This window comes from Bombina bombina, chromosome 4 (assembly GCF_027579735.1).
Source record: "Bombina bombina isolate aBomBom1 chromosome 4, aBomBom1.pri, whole genome shotgun sequence".
NCBI lineage: Eukaryota > Metazoa > Chordata > Amphibia > Anura > Bombinatoridae > Bombina > Bombina bombina.
Window position 1 is genome coordinate 1,092,070,727 of NC_069502.1, and position 15,243 is coordinate 1,092,085,969.

Here is a 15,243-nt window from a genome sequence, read left to right on the forward strand (position 1 = left end):
GTTTTAGAGAGTATGTGTGTTAGAGTGTGTGTGTGTCTGTGTTTTAGAGAGTATGTGTGTTAGAGTGTGTGTGTGTCTGTGTTTTAGAGAGTATGTGTGTTAGAGTGTGTGTGTGTCTGTGTTTTAGAGAGTATGTGTGTTAGAGTGTGTGTGTGTGTCTGTGTTTTAGAGAGTATGTGTGTTAGAGTGTGTGTGTGTCTGTTTTTTAGAGAGTATGTGTGTTAGAGTGTGTGTGTCTGTGTTTTAGAGAGTATGTGTGTTATAGTGTGTGTGTCTGTGTTTTAGAGAGTATGTGTGTTATAGTGTGTGTGTCTGTGTTTTAGAGAGTATGTGTGTTATAGTGTGTGTGTGTGTCTGTGTTTTAGAGAGTATGTGTGTTAGAGTGTGTGTGTGTCTGTGTTTTAGAGAGTATGTGTGTTAGAGTGTGTGTGTGTCTGTGTTTTAGAGAGTATGTGTGTTAGAGTGTGTGTGTGTCTGTGTTTTAGAGAGTATGTGTGTTAGAGTGTGTGTGTCTGTGTTTTAGAGAGTATGTGTGTTATAGTGTGTGTGTGTGTGTCTGTGTTTTAGAGAGTATGTGTGTTATAGTGTGTGTGTCTGTGTTTTAGAGAGTATGTGTGTTAGAGTGTGTGTGTGTCTGTGTTTTAGAGAGTATGTGTGTTATAGTGTGTGTGTCTGTGTTTTAGAGAGTATGTGTGTTAGAGTGTGTGTGTGTCTGTGTTTTAGAGAGTATGTGTGTTAGAGTGTGTGTGTGTCTGTGTTTTAGAGAGTATGTGTGTTATAGTGTGTGTGTCTGTGTTTTAGAGAGTATGTGTGTTAGAGTGTGTGTGTGTCTGTGTTTTAGAGAGTATGTGTGTTAGAGTGTGTGTGTGTCTGTGTTTTAGAGAGTATGTGTGTTAGAGTGTGTGTGTGTCTGTGCTTTAGAGAGTATGTGTGTTAGAGTGTGTATGTGTCTGTGTTTTAGAGAGTATGTGTGTTAGAGTGTGTGTGTGTCTGTGTTTTAGAGAGTATGTGGGTTAGAGTGTGTGTGTGTCTGTGTTTTAGAGAGTATGTGTGTTAGAGTGTGTGTGTGTCTGTGTTTTAGAGAGTATGTGTGTTAGAGTGTTCGTGTATCTGTGTTTTAGAGAGTATGTGTGTTAGAGTGTGTGTGTGTCTGTGTTTTAGAGAGTATGTGTGTTAGAGTGTGTGTGTGTCTGTGTTTTAGAGAGTATGTGTGTTATAGTGTGTGTGTGTGTGTGTGTCTGTGTTTTAGAGAGTATGTGTGTTATAGTGTGTGTGTGTGTGTGTCTGTGTTTTAGAGAGTATGTGGGTTAGAGTGTGTGTGTGTCTGTGTTTTAGAGAGTATGTGTGTTAGAGTGTGTGTGTGTCTGTGTTTTAGAGAGTATGTGTGTTAGAGTGTGTGTGTGTCTGTGTTTTAGAAAGTATGTGTGTTAGAGTGTGTGTGTGTCTGTGTTTTAGAGAGTATCGGCTAGATTTAGAGTTTTGTCGGTAACGATCCGCGTAGCTAATGCTGGCTTTTTTCTGGCCGCACCTTTAAAATAACTCTGGTATTGAGAGTCCACAGAATGGCTGCGTTAGGCTCCAAAAAAGGAGCGTACAGCATATTTAACGCAACTTCAACTCTCGATACCAGAGTTGCTTACGGACGCGGCCAGCTTCAAAAACGTGCTCGTGCACCATTCCCCCATAGAAAACAATGGGGCTGTTTGAGCTGAAAAAAAACCTAACACCTGCAAAAAAGCCGCGTTCAGCTCCTAACGCAGCCCCATTGTTCAATCCGATTGGCTGATCCGATCAGCCAATCAGATTGAGCTCGCATTCTATTGGCTGTTCCGATCAGCCAATATAATGCGAGCTCAATCTGATTGGCTGATCGGATCGGCCAATCGGATTGAACTTGATTCTGATTGGCTGATTCCATCAGCCAATCAGAATTTTCCTACCTTAATTCCGATTGGCTGATAGAATCCTATCAGCCAATCGGAATTCGAGGGACGCCATCTTGGATGACGTCCCTTAAAGGAGCCTTCATTCGTCGGTAGTCCGTCGGGCCAGCAGGATGTTCCGCGTCGGAGGTCTGCAAGATGGATCCGGAAGAAAGAAGATTGAAGATGCCGTTGATAGAAGACTTCAGCCGGATCATGGACCTCTTCAGCTCCCGCTTGGATGAAGACTTTAGCCGGATCATGGACCTCTTCGGCTCCCGCTTGGATGAAGACTTCAGCCGGATCATGGACCTCTTCAGCCCCCCGCTTGGGCTTGGATCACGACATCGGAGGAGCTCTTCTGGATCGATCGGTGAACCTGGTATGGTGAAGATAAGGTAGGAAGATCTTCAGGGGCTTAGTGTTAGGTTTATTTAAGGGGGGTTTGGGTTAGATTAGGGGTATGTGGGCGGTGGGTTGTAATGTTGGGGGGGGGTATTGTATGTGTTTTTTTACAGGCAAAAGAGCTGAATTCTTTGGGGCATGCCCCGCAAAGGGCCCTGTTCAGGGCTGGTAAGGTAAAAGAGCTTTGAACTTTAGTAATTTAGAATAGGGTAGGGCATTTTTTTATTTTGGGGGTCTTTGTTATTTTATTAGGGGGCTTAGAGTAGGTGTAATTAGTTTAAAATTGTTGTAATTTTTTTCTGATGTTTGTAAATATTTTTTTATTTTTTGTAACTTAGTTCTTTTTTATTTTTTGTACTTTAGTTAGTTTATTTAATTGTAGTTTTTTGTAGGTATTGTATTTAATTTATTTATTGATAGTGTAGTGTTAGGTTTAATTGTAACTTAGGTTAGGATTTATTTTACAGGTAATTTTGTAATTATTTTAACTATTTTAGCTATTGTACCTGGTTAAAATAAATACAAAGTTACCTGTAAAATAAATATAAATCCTAAAAGAGCTATAATATAATTATAATTTATATTGTAGCTATATTAGGATTTATTTTCCAGGTAAGTATTTAGCTTTAAATAGGAATAATTTATTTAATAAGAGTTAATTAATTTCGTTAGATTTAAATTATATTTAACTTAGGGGGGTGTTAGTGTTAGGGTTAGACTTAGCTTTAGGGGTTAATACATTTATTAGAATAGCGGTGAGCTCCAGTCGTCAGATTAGGGGTTAATGTTTGAAGTTAGGTGTCGGCGATGTTAGGGAGGGCAGATTAGGGGTTAATACTATTTATTATAGGGTTAGTGAGGCGGATTAGGGGTTAATAACTTTATTATAATAGCGGTGCGGTCCGCTCGGCAGATTAGGGGTTAATAAGTGTAGGCAGGTGGAGGCGACGTTGTGGGGGGCAGATTTGGGGTTAATAAATATAATATAGGGGTTGGCGGTGTTAGGGGCAGCAGATTAGGGGTACATAAGGATAACGTAAGTAGCTGCGCTTTGCGGTCGGCAGATTAGGGGTTAATTATTGTAGGTAGCTGGCGGCGACGTTGTGGGGGGTAGGTTAGGGGTTAATAAATATAATACAGGGGTCGGCGGCGTTACGGGCAGAAGATTAGGGGTACATAAGGATAACGTAGGTGGCGGTCGGCAGATTAGGGGTTAAAAAAAATTAATCGAGTGGCGGCGATGTGGTGGGACCTTGGTTTAGGGGTACATAGGTAGTTTATGGGTGTTAGTGTACTTTAGAGCACAGTAGTTAAGAGCTTTATGAACCGGCGTTAGCCCAGAAAGCTCTTAACTATTGACTTTTTTCTGAGGCTGGAGTTTTGTCGTTAGAATTCTAACGCTCACTTCAGACACGACTCTAAATACCGGAGTTAGGAAGATCCCATTGAAAAGATAGGATACGCAATTGACGTAAGGGGATCTGCAGTATGGAAAAGTCGCGGCTGAAAAGTGAGCGTTAGACCCTTTCCTGACTGAATCCAAATACCGGCGGTAGCCTAAAACCAGCGTTAGGGGCCTCTAACGCTGGTTTTCACGGCTACTGCCAAACTCCAAATCTAGGCCTATGTGTGTTAGAGTGTGTGTGTGTCTATGGCAGCACAAAACCTAAATACGCCACTGTATCCAGCAGTTTCATAGGCCTTCGCATTATTCAGCACATAACGGATTTATCTACGTATGACATTGTGCACTAACATTTAGAAATACAAGGCAATTGATTTTAAAATGTCAGAAACACACCACTAGAGGGTGCAAACGTGCCAATAAAATGACTAAAACATAAAAGTATTTTCATCTTATACTAAGCTGAACATATTGCCGTTTTAAAAAGGGACACATATGAAAAATACATATGTCAGGGTTCTTATACAAAACATTTCTTTAAACAGCCCTGACATGTATTTTTCATATGTGTCCCTTTTTAAACTATATCTTATACCCTCAAGTGGAGTTAGCAGTGTCTAAATATTTGATAAAAAAAACACATTATACCGATTTTGGTAACACGTTAGACAGTACCTTCACACTTTAGGTCTTCGTTTTCAATGAAATTTTGCAGAATTCTGCATGACAAATGCATATAAATATATAATTACTCAATATGTCCTTACTCCTTTTAAAGTAGAGTAGACCGGTGAGGTTATATTCTTGTATATGAGAGATGTGTAGATCAGTGATGTTGAAGTTGGTGTTAAAACGTTACCTATTAAAACAACAAACACAAAAGACACATTTAATAACTATAGTTATATGGCCACTTCTGTTTTTAGAGAATCCGGTATAGGTTGCAGTGTAGGGTGCAGTGTCAAGACTTTCACTAATGGTCATTAGTAAAACACCAAACTATACTGACACTGCACAACCTCTTTGCAGATTAAAGACAAGTTTTATTGCTGCATAATTAATCTGTACTGTCCATACAACAATATTTGACAGCAACATTTCGGTACTCTGCCCTTTTGACAAGCTAATTCACACTAAGCATAAGCAGCTATTTAAATCCCCACTATCCAACAAAAAAACATGGGAGGAGTAAACCCACCTTTTGGTTCCCTTAAAGGGAAATTAACATCCTTTGTTCTTAAACGGGCATATCTATTCAATTATTAATTAACTCCCACATTTTAAATAACACTTTCTGTTAACTCACAAAATATTCTTAATAACATACACAACCTAGTAACAGAGGATACATTTTATCAAATTAAATCTACTTCAATTAAATAAACGGTATCAGATCATACTCCTTATTTAGACCATAATGGAATGTTTTTAATAACCCAATCCACTTTGCTTCTTTATATAGTAAATCCCGTGTAATATAGCCACCCCTCCTTCTTTGTATAACCCCCCTAATTAAAACGTAACTGATGAACCTGGTGTCCTGTTTCTGTATAGGCAAATCCCGCATTCTTGGGTTTCTAATGTTAAATTTGTCTTGTACTATGTGGTCCTTGATATTTTGTGTAATTTGACTGACATATAAAAGGTCACATGGTCATAGACACTTCAGAGCATATATTACATTAGTTGAGGAACATGTGAAAAAAACTTTAATAAAAAACGTTCTACCAGAGTATGGATGACTAATTGTGCCCCCATTGATGATACTGTTACACTGGCCACACCCCAGGCAAGGAAAGGTACAATTTTACTTAGTTTTTAACACCCTTTAGCAGACATTTAAAATTAAACTGAGCATTTTATATTACTATTAGTTTAAGCATAGAAAAATGTAAATGTAATATGACTAATCAAGGCAAAATCATTTGATAGGAAGAAGTAACAGCCGGTGTTCTGTCGAAAAGAGCTGCCTTGTGGAGATTTGCTACCTCGACATGCGCATGCTCAAAATTACGTAATCGCACTCCACATCTTTGAAAGGAATGTGTGGAATGAGATTATGTAATCACCAGCAGATACAGGTAACAAATCTTGACATATATACGTTGCACTGTAATTCCCCCATCTTCACTATCTTTTTTGTCTCCATCTGGGCGGTTCAAGGGGGCGCCCCGCCGATCCTCTGGCATCCACCCCAAGTGAACCTTGGGGAATGAGGCAAAGGCAAAAAAAGATAGTGGACACAGGGGAATTACAGTGCAGCATATATATGTCTGATTAACAATACCTACACTGGGCTTAGTGTGATTTAGTAACTTAGTAACTTTCCCACCAGCAGTTACTGGCAATCGAGATTTGCTACCTGTATCTGCGCATGCTGGTGATTACATAATCGCATTCCACACATTCCTTTCAAACATATGTGGAGTGCGATTACGTAATTGTCAGCATGCACATGTTGAGGTAGCAAATCTCAACAAGGTAGCTCTCTTCTAGGCGACACCAGAACTGCTGCATAAAGGTCAGGTCTGGATTTACAGCCCAGCCCAGGTGCCTGTAGGCACCAAAATCTGAAGCACCTCTCGTGATCCACGCTCACTGTGCACCACTGTCCCGGCGACCCTAACTAAGATTGCCGCCGGCAGTAAAATCACAGCACCATGCAGGCAAGCATTGCGCAGGTACAGGGGAAGCTGTATGCAGTGCATGCATAATAATCGCAGCAACTTCACTTTAAAAGGTGCATGAGCAGTGCTGTTATCTTAATTAAGGTCACCAGCTGACCGGTTTTTATATTATGGAGGGTGCCTGTAGGCACATGCCTACTTTGCCTTATTATAAATCCCACCCTGATAAAGGCTGTAGAACAACAGAGAAGAGAATGAACTTGGTGAAGGACACAGCATGAAGAGGACTCTACACATCACTGAATCACCATAATCAACTACTATAGATGAAGATACCGGACACTGGACAGAAGACTTCAGACAGTCAGTAGAATGGGATTTTTTGTTCGCTGGGCTTATTTAAGTAAGTGTACTTTTATTTCTAATAGTAATTTTATAAGTATATATTTGTAATCGTAATTTTGTAATATTATCTTTTTCTTTAATGTAAGTGGCAAGATTCCATGAGCTAGTGTTATATGGGGTATACATTCCTACCTGGAGGGGGCAAAGTTTCCCAAACCTCAAAATGCCTATAAATACACCTCCCACCTCACTCATACCTTAGTTTTACAAACTTTGCCTTCGTTGGAGGATGGTGAAGCAAGTCGTGCTTGATTTCTTCTGTGAAAGGCGCTTCTAAGCATTTTGAAGCACAGTTCCTCTCAAAGTACAGTGTTTGTCTGAGGGATGTGAAGGGAGTATTGCCTAATGATGCCATGTTTTCACCTATAGGAAATCTATTCTAAGGCTCTCTGTAAATTCAGTCGTGGGGATTCATCTGCCACCTCCATTTACAGATCAACATTATACTTCTCTACCATTACCTCTGCTGATATGTTTCAGTACTGGTTTGGCTGTCTGCTATATGTGGATGGGTGTCTTCAGGTAAGTATATATCTTTTATTAAGACACTCTCAGCTATGTTTGGCACTTTATATTTTTAAAGTTTTAAATATATATTGCATATATTTGCCATGAGTCAGGTCTATGTTTATTTCCCTTTGCAGTCTAACAGTTTCAGAATGGAAAATTATGTTTGGGAGAAATTTAGAATATTTTTTACTTACCTGAGGTTTCAGCTAGTTGTAACTTTAGTCTGTTTTTTCAAATTTTCGCGGGCAAATTAGGCTCGCGATGGTGCAAAATACTTCTATTTATTGCATCATTTTTGGTGCAAATTTTTTGGTGCGAAGGTTGCATTTGTTGTGATGCGAGTCACATCATTTCTTGCGTCTTTGTTGACGCAAATTTTTTTGGTGCGAAGTCGCACCTGTAATTGTGTCATTTCCTGTTAACCTTGGCGCCAAAAGTTTTTTCTCAGCATTTGCGTCATCTTTGTTGGCGTCATTTTTGGCGCCAGAAATGTTGTTATATTAAGTCCCTCCCTCTCTTTCTCTCTGCTTTCATTTGTTACAGAGGGCTATAAAAACCACTCCTTCCCCTAAGGCCTCTGGTTCTAATTGGAGAACATCCACAAATTGGAATAAGTCCAAGCCTTATAAGAAACCAAATACAGCCCCTAAGACTGCATGAAGGTGCAGCCCTCAATCCAGTTCAACTGGTTGGGGCAGACGAAGATTATTTCAAGACATTTGGGCAGATTCTGTCCAAAATCAGTGGATTCAGGATATTGTTTCTCAGGGGTATTGAATAGGTTTCAGAATAAGACCTCCCATGGGAAGATTCTTTTTTTCCCATGTTCCAAAAAACCCTGTGAAGGCTCAGGCTTTTCTGAAGTGTGTTTCAGACCTAGAGCTTTTGGGGGTGATTGTTCCAGTTCCTCTACAGGAACAGGGTTTGGGTTTTTATTCAAATCTGTTCATTGTCCCAAAGAAGGATGATTCATTCAGACCAATTCTGGATCTGAAAACTTTAAATCATTTTGTAAGAGTTCCAACTTTCAAGATGGTGACTATAAGGACTAGTCTGCCTTTTGTTCAGCAAGGTAATTTCATGTCCACAATAGACTTACAGGACGCTTATCTTCATATTCCAATTCACCCAGACCACTATCGGTTTCTGAGATTCTCTTTTCTAGACAAGCATTACCAATTTGTCACTCTTCCATTTGGCCTAGTGACAGCTCCGAGATTCTTTTCAAAGGTTCTCGGTGCCCTTCTATCTGTAATCAGTAAGCAGGGTATTGTGGTGTTTCCTTATTTGGACGATATCTTGGTACTAGCTCAATCTTTTCATTTAGCAGAATCTCACACAAAACAACTTGTGTCGCTTCTTCAAAGACATGGTTGGAGGATAAATTTACAAACGAGTTTCTTGATTCCTCAGACAAAGGTCACCTTTTTAGGTTTCCAGATAGATTCCGTGTCCATGACTCTTACTTTGATAGAAAAGAGACTAATGAAGTTAGTGTTAACTTGTCTAAACCTTCAGTCTCTATCATTCCCTTCAGTGACTATATGCATGGAAGTTTGAGGTCTCATGATTGCAGCATCGGACGCGATCACCTTTGCTCATTTTCATATGAGACCTCTTCAGCTTTGCATGTTGCACCAATGGTGCAGGCATTATACTCAGATATCACAGTTGATATACTTAAGTTCCAACATTCGACAATCTCTGTCTTGGTGGTTAAACCATCACCTAATTGTTCAAGGGGCCTCCTTTGTTCGTCCATCCTGGACTGTGATCACAACAGATGCAAGTCTTACAGGTTGGGGAGCTGTCTGGGGGTCTCTAAAAGCACAAGGAGTTTGGGAACCTCAGGAGGCGAGGTTGCCAATCAATATTTTAGAACTCTGTGCTATTTTCAGAGCTCTTCAGGCTTGGCCTTTATTGAAGAGAGAACTTTATATTCAATTCCAGACAGACAATATCACTACAGTGGCATATGTCAATCATCAAGGGGGGGGACTCAAAGTCCTTCAGCAATGAACAAAGTATCTCTGATACTTTCTTGGGCGGAATCCAACTCTTGTCAAATTTCTGCGATTTATATCCCAGGAGTAGACATTTGGGAAGCAGACTTTACATCCGGTAGAGTGGTCTCTCCATCCAGATGTGTTTTTCAATTGGTACAGATGTGGGGTCCCCCAGAAATAGATCTGATGGCCTCACATCTGAACAAGAAGCTTCCAAGATATCTTTCCAGGTCCAAGGATCCTCAGGCGGAGATGGTAGATGCTCTAGCAGTTCCTTGGTTTTACCAACCTGCTTACATTTGTCCGCCTCTGGTTCTTCTTCCAAAGGTGATCTCTAAGATCATAATGGAAAAATCTTATTTGTTTCTAATAGCTCCAGCTTGGCCTCTCAGGTTTTGGTATGCAGACCTTGTCAAGATGTCTAGTTGCCAACCTTGGCCACTTCCTTTAAGGCCAGACCTTCTGTCTCAAGGGCCGTTTTTCCATCAGGATCTCAATCTCTAAATTTGATGGCATGGAAATTGAACGCTTAGTGCTTAGTCATAGAGGTTTTTCTGACTCAGTGATTAGCACTATGATACAGGCTCGTAAGTCTGTTTCCAGGAAAATTTATCATCTAGTTTGGAAAGCCTATATTTCTTCATGTTCCTCATAATTATTCTTGGCATTCTTTCAGAATCCCTAGGTTTTTACAGTTTCTTCAGGATGGTTTGGATAAGGGTTTGTCTGCAAATACTTTGAAAGGACAAATTTCTGCTCTTTCTGTCTTATTTCATAGAAAGATTGCTAAACTTTCTGATATTCACTGTTTTGTTCAGGCTTTGATTCGTATTAAACCTGTTATTAAATCTATTTCTCCTCCTTGGAGTCCCAACTTGGTTTTGAAAATTTTGCACGCTCCTCCTTTTGAGCCTATGCATTCTTTGGATGTTAAATTACTTTCTTGGAAAGTGTTATTTCTTTTGGCTATCTATTCTGCTATAAGAGTTTCTGAGTTGTATGTTCTCTCTTGGGAGTCTCCTTATCTGATTTTCCATCAAGATAAAGCTGTTTTGCGGACTTCCTTTACATTTTTGCCTTAAGTTGTGAATTCTAACAACATTAATAGGGAAATTGTTGTTCCTTCTTTATGTCCTAATCCTAAGAATACTCTTGAAAGGTCTTTACATTCTTTGGATGTGGTAAGAGCTTTGAAATATTATGTTGAGGCAGTGGCGTATTTTGATTTTGTGCTGCCCTAGGCACTCAAAGTTCTGCTGCCCCCAAACGGTTTTAGGATTTTTTGACTGAATGGGTAAATGGATGAATGTGTGAATGAATGATATTGATGAATGGATTGCTGATGGAGTTTAGCTGTATCTGCTGTTGCCAAGATTATTTCAAACCTCAATACCTTTAGTTAACTGTTATTGGTTTAGATGTTACACATATTAATGAAGTATCCAAAAGTGTTAACAACAAAGGGGGAAATAAATGTATAATCATACCATAGTAAAAACAAAAAGAAAAAAACAAATAAAATATAAATACATCATTTTGACAATAAAAAGAACATTTTATTATTTTAAAATAAATGTTATATAAAGCATAGTAAAAGTATTTAATAAAAACGTGTGCTACTCTTTTTTTTGTATTTATGTTCTTCCAGAAATTTATAAATACAATATATATTAGGGATATATGGTTACGATAAAAAAAAATCATATATGTCCCTGGTCATTAAACATGTACATTAAAAAGGCAACGTTTGTTGAGAAAAATGTCACTACTATTCAGACTGCAAGGTGCAGAAGGAAACGGATTGTTCTTCAGATCAGATGGTTTAAGACACCTCAGCTAAATTTACTAGGAGACTGGTCCTATTGATTTAGCTGAGGAAAATGTGCTAATATTTTCTATTTACAGGATCCTGATGTCTGTTAGAGAAGCATACTTGTGTGAATGCATGCATACAAATTAAAGGATCCACAAAACAAAACCTTTTAACAGCATTACATCTACATAACATAACTAACTGGTGATGTGTTTGCTCACCAGACACCTCCGTGGGACTGTGACTAGTCTAGCCTCGCTGCTGCTTGTCTCCCTCAGCTCTGAGCTTGCTGCTTCCCTCGCACTCTTCCCACACGTGCGTCTGCATAGGATACTGGGACTCACGCTGGGAGGAAGTGATGAGTATCAGGGAGCGCGAGTGGGAGCTTGCAGTGTGAGGCCCTGTTCCTTCCACCCCTGGCCGGATCATTTAGATTAACAGCAGCAAGGAGCCAGCACCACACCTGTCTCTCTTACTAGACACAGTGACCGTCTCACGGCCGCTGTATATAAGTATGTCCCCAGCTCACTCACACTGTAAAATGGCAGAGCAGCCGTAACAGAGAGCCCAGTCCACTCCTTGTTGGCCCCAGGTAGGAACAGCAGCTACATACATAAGAATTGTAGCAGCGGTTCTACCTTGAGGCAGCAAACAGTGAAGATAGTCAGACTGGACTCAGATGAAATAGGGACAGCTTGGTTGGAGACTTGGAGTGGAGACTTACCACTTGAGTCACTTTTGAGATTGTTGCAGTGCTTACTAAGCGGTCCCGGCCACAGAGCCCATGTGAAAACTCACACACTGACGGACGGAACTTAAGACATGACAATAAAGTTTGCAAAAGTCTTGCCACGCTTCCCCAATTTGCCGCCCCCCTCAATTTGCCACCCTAGGCACGGGCCTTGTTGGCCTAGGCCTTGATACGCTCCTGTGTTGAGGCTACTAATGATTTCAGAAAGACTTCTAGTCTATTTGTTATTTTTTCTACCTCTAGAAAAGGTCAGAAAGCCTCATCCATTTCTTTGGCATCTTGGTTGAAACTTTTGATTCACAAAGCTTTTTTGGAGGTGGGGCAGTCTCCGCCTCAGAGAATTACAGCTCATTCTACTAGATCAGTTGCCACTTCTTGGGCTTTTAAGAATGAAGCTTCAGTTGATCAAGTTTGCAAAGCAGCAACTTGGTCTTCTTTGCATACTTTTACTAAATTTTACCATTTTGATGTGTTTGCCTCTTCGGATGCAGCCTTTGGTAGAAAGGTTCTTCAGGAAGTTGTCTCAGTTTTATTCTAATGCCTTTGTTTTGAGTTTTTCTGACATTTTTAAGAAAACTTAATTATTTTTTGGATTTAATTTCTCAGTGGAATTAGCTGTTTTTATTTTATCCCTCCCTCTCTAGTGACTCGTTGACTTCCACATCTTGGGTATTATATCCCATACGTCACTAGCTCATGGACTCTTGCCACTTACATGAAAGAAAACACAATTTATGTAAAAACTTACCTGATAAATTCATTTCTTTCATATTGGCAAGAGTCCACGAGACCCACCCTTTTTTGTGGTTATGATTTTTGTATAAAGCACATTATTTTTTCCAGTTCCTCTTTTTGTATGCTTTTTACTCCTTTTTTACACCTCACTTCTTGGCTATACGTTAAACTGAAGAATGAGTGAGGTGTATTTATAGGCATTTTGAGGTTTGTGAAAGTTTGCCCCCTCCAGGTAGGAATGTATATCCCATACGTCACTAGCTCATGGACTCTTGTCACTATGAAAGAAATGAATTTATCAGGTAAGTTCTTACATAAATTATGGGTTTTTTTTACACTGCTTTTTTTCCCAAAAGCTTGTTTTTCAGCAACTCTTTGCCCCAATAAGTGTTCTTTTGCTAACTTAGTAGGTGTCAGGTGTCTTAGGAGAAGAGTCAGTTTAGGAAAGAATTAAGTTAGGACTGGGCTTAGGTTGATGTTGTGCACGGGGCTCCGCAGTGTGAAGATCTTAGGTTAGGAGTAATTTTAATATCTTTCAATACTGGTCTGTTTAGGCTAGGTGGGTTCAAGGTCAGGGGTTTAAGGTCAAGAGGGGTTCAAGGTCAAGATGTCTTAGGTTAGGGATCATTTTAAGTAGGTGGTATTCCTGTGTGGGGTTTAATAGTGGTTAGGAGAGTTTAACACAGCCAGGTTTTTTGCAATTGGGTCTTTGGCAGCTTAACTTAAGTGGTTAGTAATAGTTAGTTTTTTTCAGAGGGGGCTTGTGACATTTAATAAATATAATGCTCTAGGGTCCATGTAGTTTAGGGTTTATTATGATGGAGTTAGGTGGAATTTTTCCAGACAAAATTAACACAAATATATTTTTTATTATTATATTCTAATTAATCACTATTATGATGTTAAAAAGTTTAATTTCCTTGTAACTACACTACATTGCTTTGATATTATATTAAACAGAATGCTTAAAATAATAAAAGAGCCTGAATAAAAAACTTTCGGCTAGATTTAGAGTTTTGTCGGTAACGACCCGTGTAGCTAACGCTGGCTTTTTTCCCCCCGCACCTTTTAAATACCGCTGGTATTTAGAGTTCACAGAAAGGCTGCGTTAGGCTCCAAAAAGGGAGCGTAGAGCATTTACCGCCACTGCAACTCTCAATACCAGCGGTGCTTACGGACACGGCCAGCTTCAAAAACGTGCTCGTGCACGATTCTCCCATAGGAAACAATGGGGCAGTTTGAGCTGAAAAAAAACCTAACACCTGCAAAAAAGCAGCGTTCAGCTCCTAACGCAGCCCCATTGTTTCCTATGGGGAAACACTTCCTAAGTCTGCACCTAACACCCTAACATGAACCCCGAGTCTAAACACCCCTAATTTTACACTTATTAACCCCTAATCTGCCGCCCCCGCTATCACTGACCCCTGCATATTATTATTAACCCCTAATCTGCCGCCCCCCGCTATCGCTGACCCCTGCATATTATTATTAACCCCTAATGGTTTTTAAAAAAACAAGAAATCTAAAAAATATACTTGCACCCAGTACTTTTAATCCTAAAAGAAGTATAACTATAGATACAGACCTAGGGGGGAACAAACTAGAGGGCTATTTCCCATGCATACACTGCAAAGCATGTAAATATAGTTGTAAAACAAAAAATGTGAAATCAACAGTAACTAATAAGGAATATAAAATAAGGGACCTTATAAAATGTTCAGATCGAAATGTAGTGTATCTCATAGAATGCCAGTGTAAGAAACAGTACTTAGGCGAGACCTCACGTATGTTGAGAGACCGCATCAGGGAACATCTTTTAAATATAGAACATGGGTTCGAAGGACATTTACTGTCAAAACATTTCAAAGAGATGCATGATCAAAACCCTAAAGGTTTGAAATACTGGGGGATTAGGAAAATCAAACGTGATTGGAGAGGTGGAGATTTAAATAAAAAACGGTTGAAAGTTGAAGCTGAATTAATTTTTTCTTTTAAAACTTTAGATCCACTAGGACTTAATGCAGAGTTGGATTTAAACCCCTTTTTATAATGCCACAACATAATATTCAAGATACTCTGTGATTTTAGTTTATTTAGTTTATATAGTTTATATAATTCTACCAGTGGTTATAATAGCTTGTTACAATAATTGAACTCTTAAAAATCAGCAAAAAGATCTGCATTATAATATATATATTTTCAGAAATGTTTTTAATTAGTTAAGTACATTAGTAACAGTGTTAAAATTCAGATATCCTTAAAAAACCTAAGTTCTAATGGAAGACTAAGTGTTCGCTTTAACTCCCAATTTGTAGTTAGGTTTGATAAGAGACTTTTAATATTATAAGTATAGGGAAATTTTAGCACTTTAGCTACTATATCTTATTAGTATATTTATTGCACTTAAGAGTTGTTCGATGAAGCAATTTAGAGATCTAACTTTAGATATTCGTTTCAATATTTACAGAAATTTATTATAAATTTATTATTAATTTTTATATTAATTTTTATATTGTCTTCTTCCTTCCCCATCTTTGGTTTTACTTTTTAAAAATTTTTTTATATTAGAGCTTTTTTCTAACAATCTTAATTAAGTATATATATTTAATATACAAATTGGTGAAAAGATGATTACACTATTATAATGGAGTTTGCGGCTAATAG

The 15,243-nt window shown here is 38.9% G+C and overlaps 1 protein-coding gene across 1 annotated transcript in view; it reads right to left on the reverse strand.

Moving 5' to 3' along the window:
* Positions 1–15,243, reverse strand: part of PLEKHH2 (pleckstrin homology, MyTH4 and FERM domain containing H2) — a 359,537-nt gene that overhangs the window by 129,321 nt on the left and 214,973 nt on the right. The window contains exon 10 of the mRNA XM_053712285.1: positions 4,500–4,591. Within this exon, the coding sequence (XP_053568260.1) occupies positions 4,500–4,591 (92 nt within the window). The remainder of the gene's footprint in view (positions 1–4,499; positions 4,592–15,243) is intronic.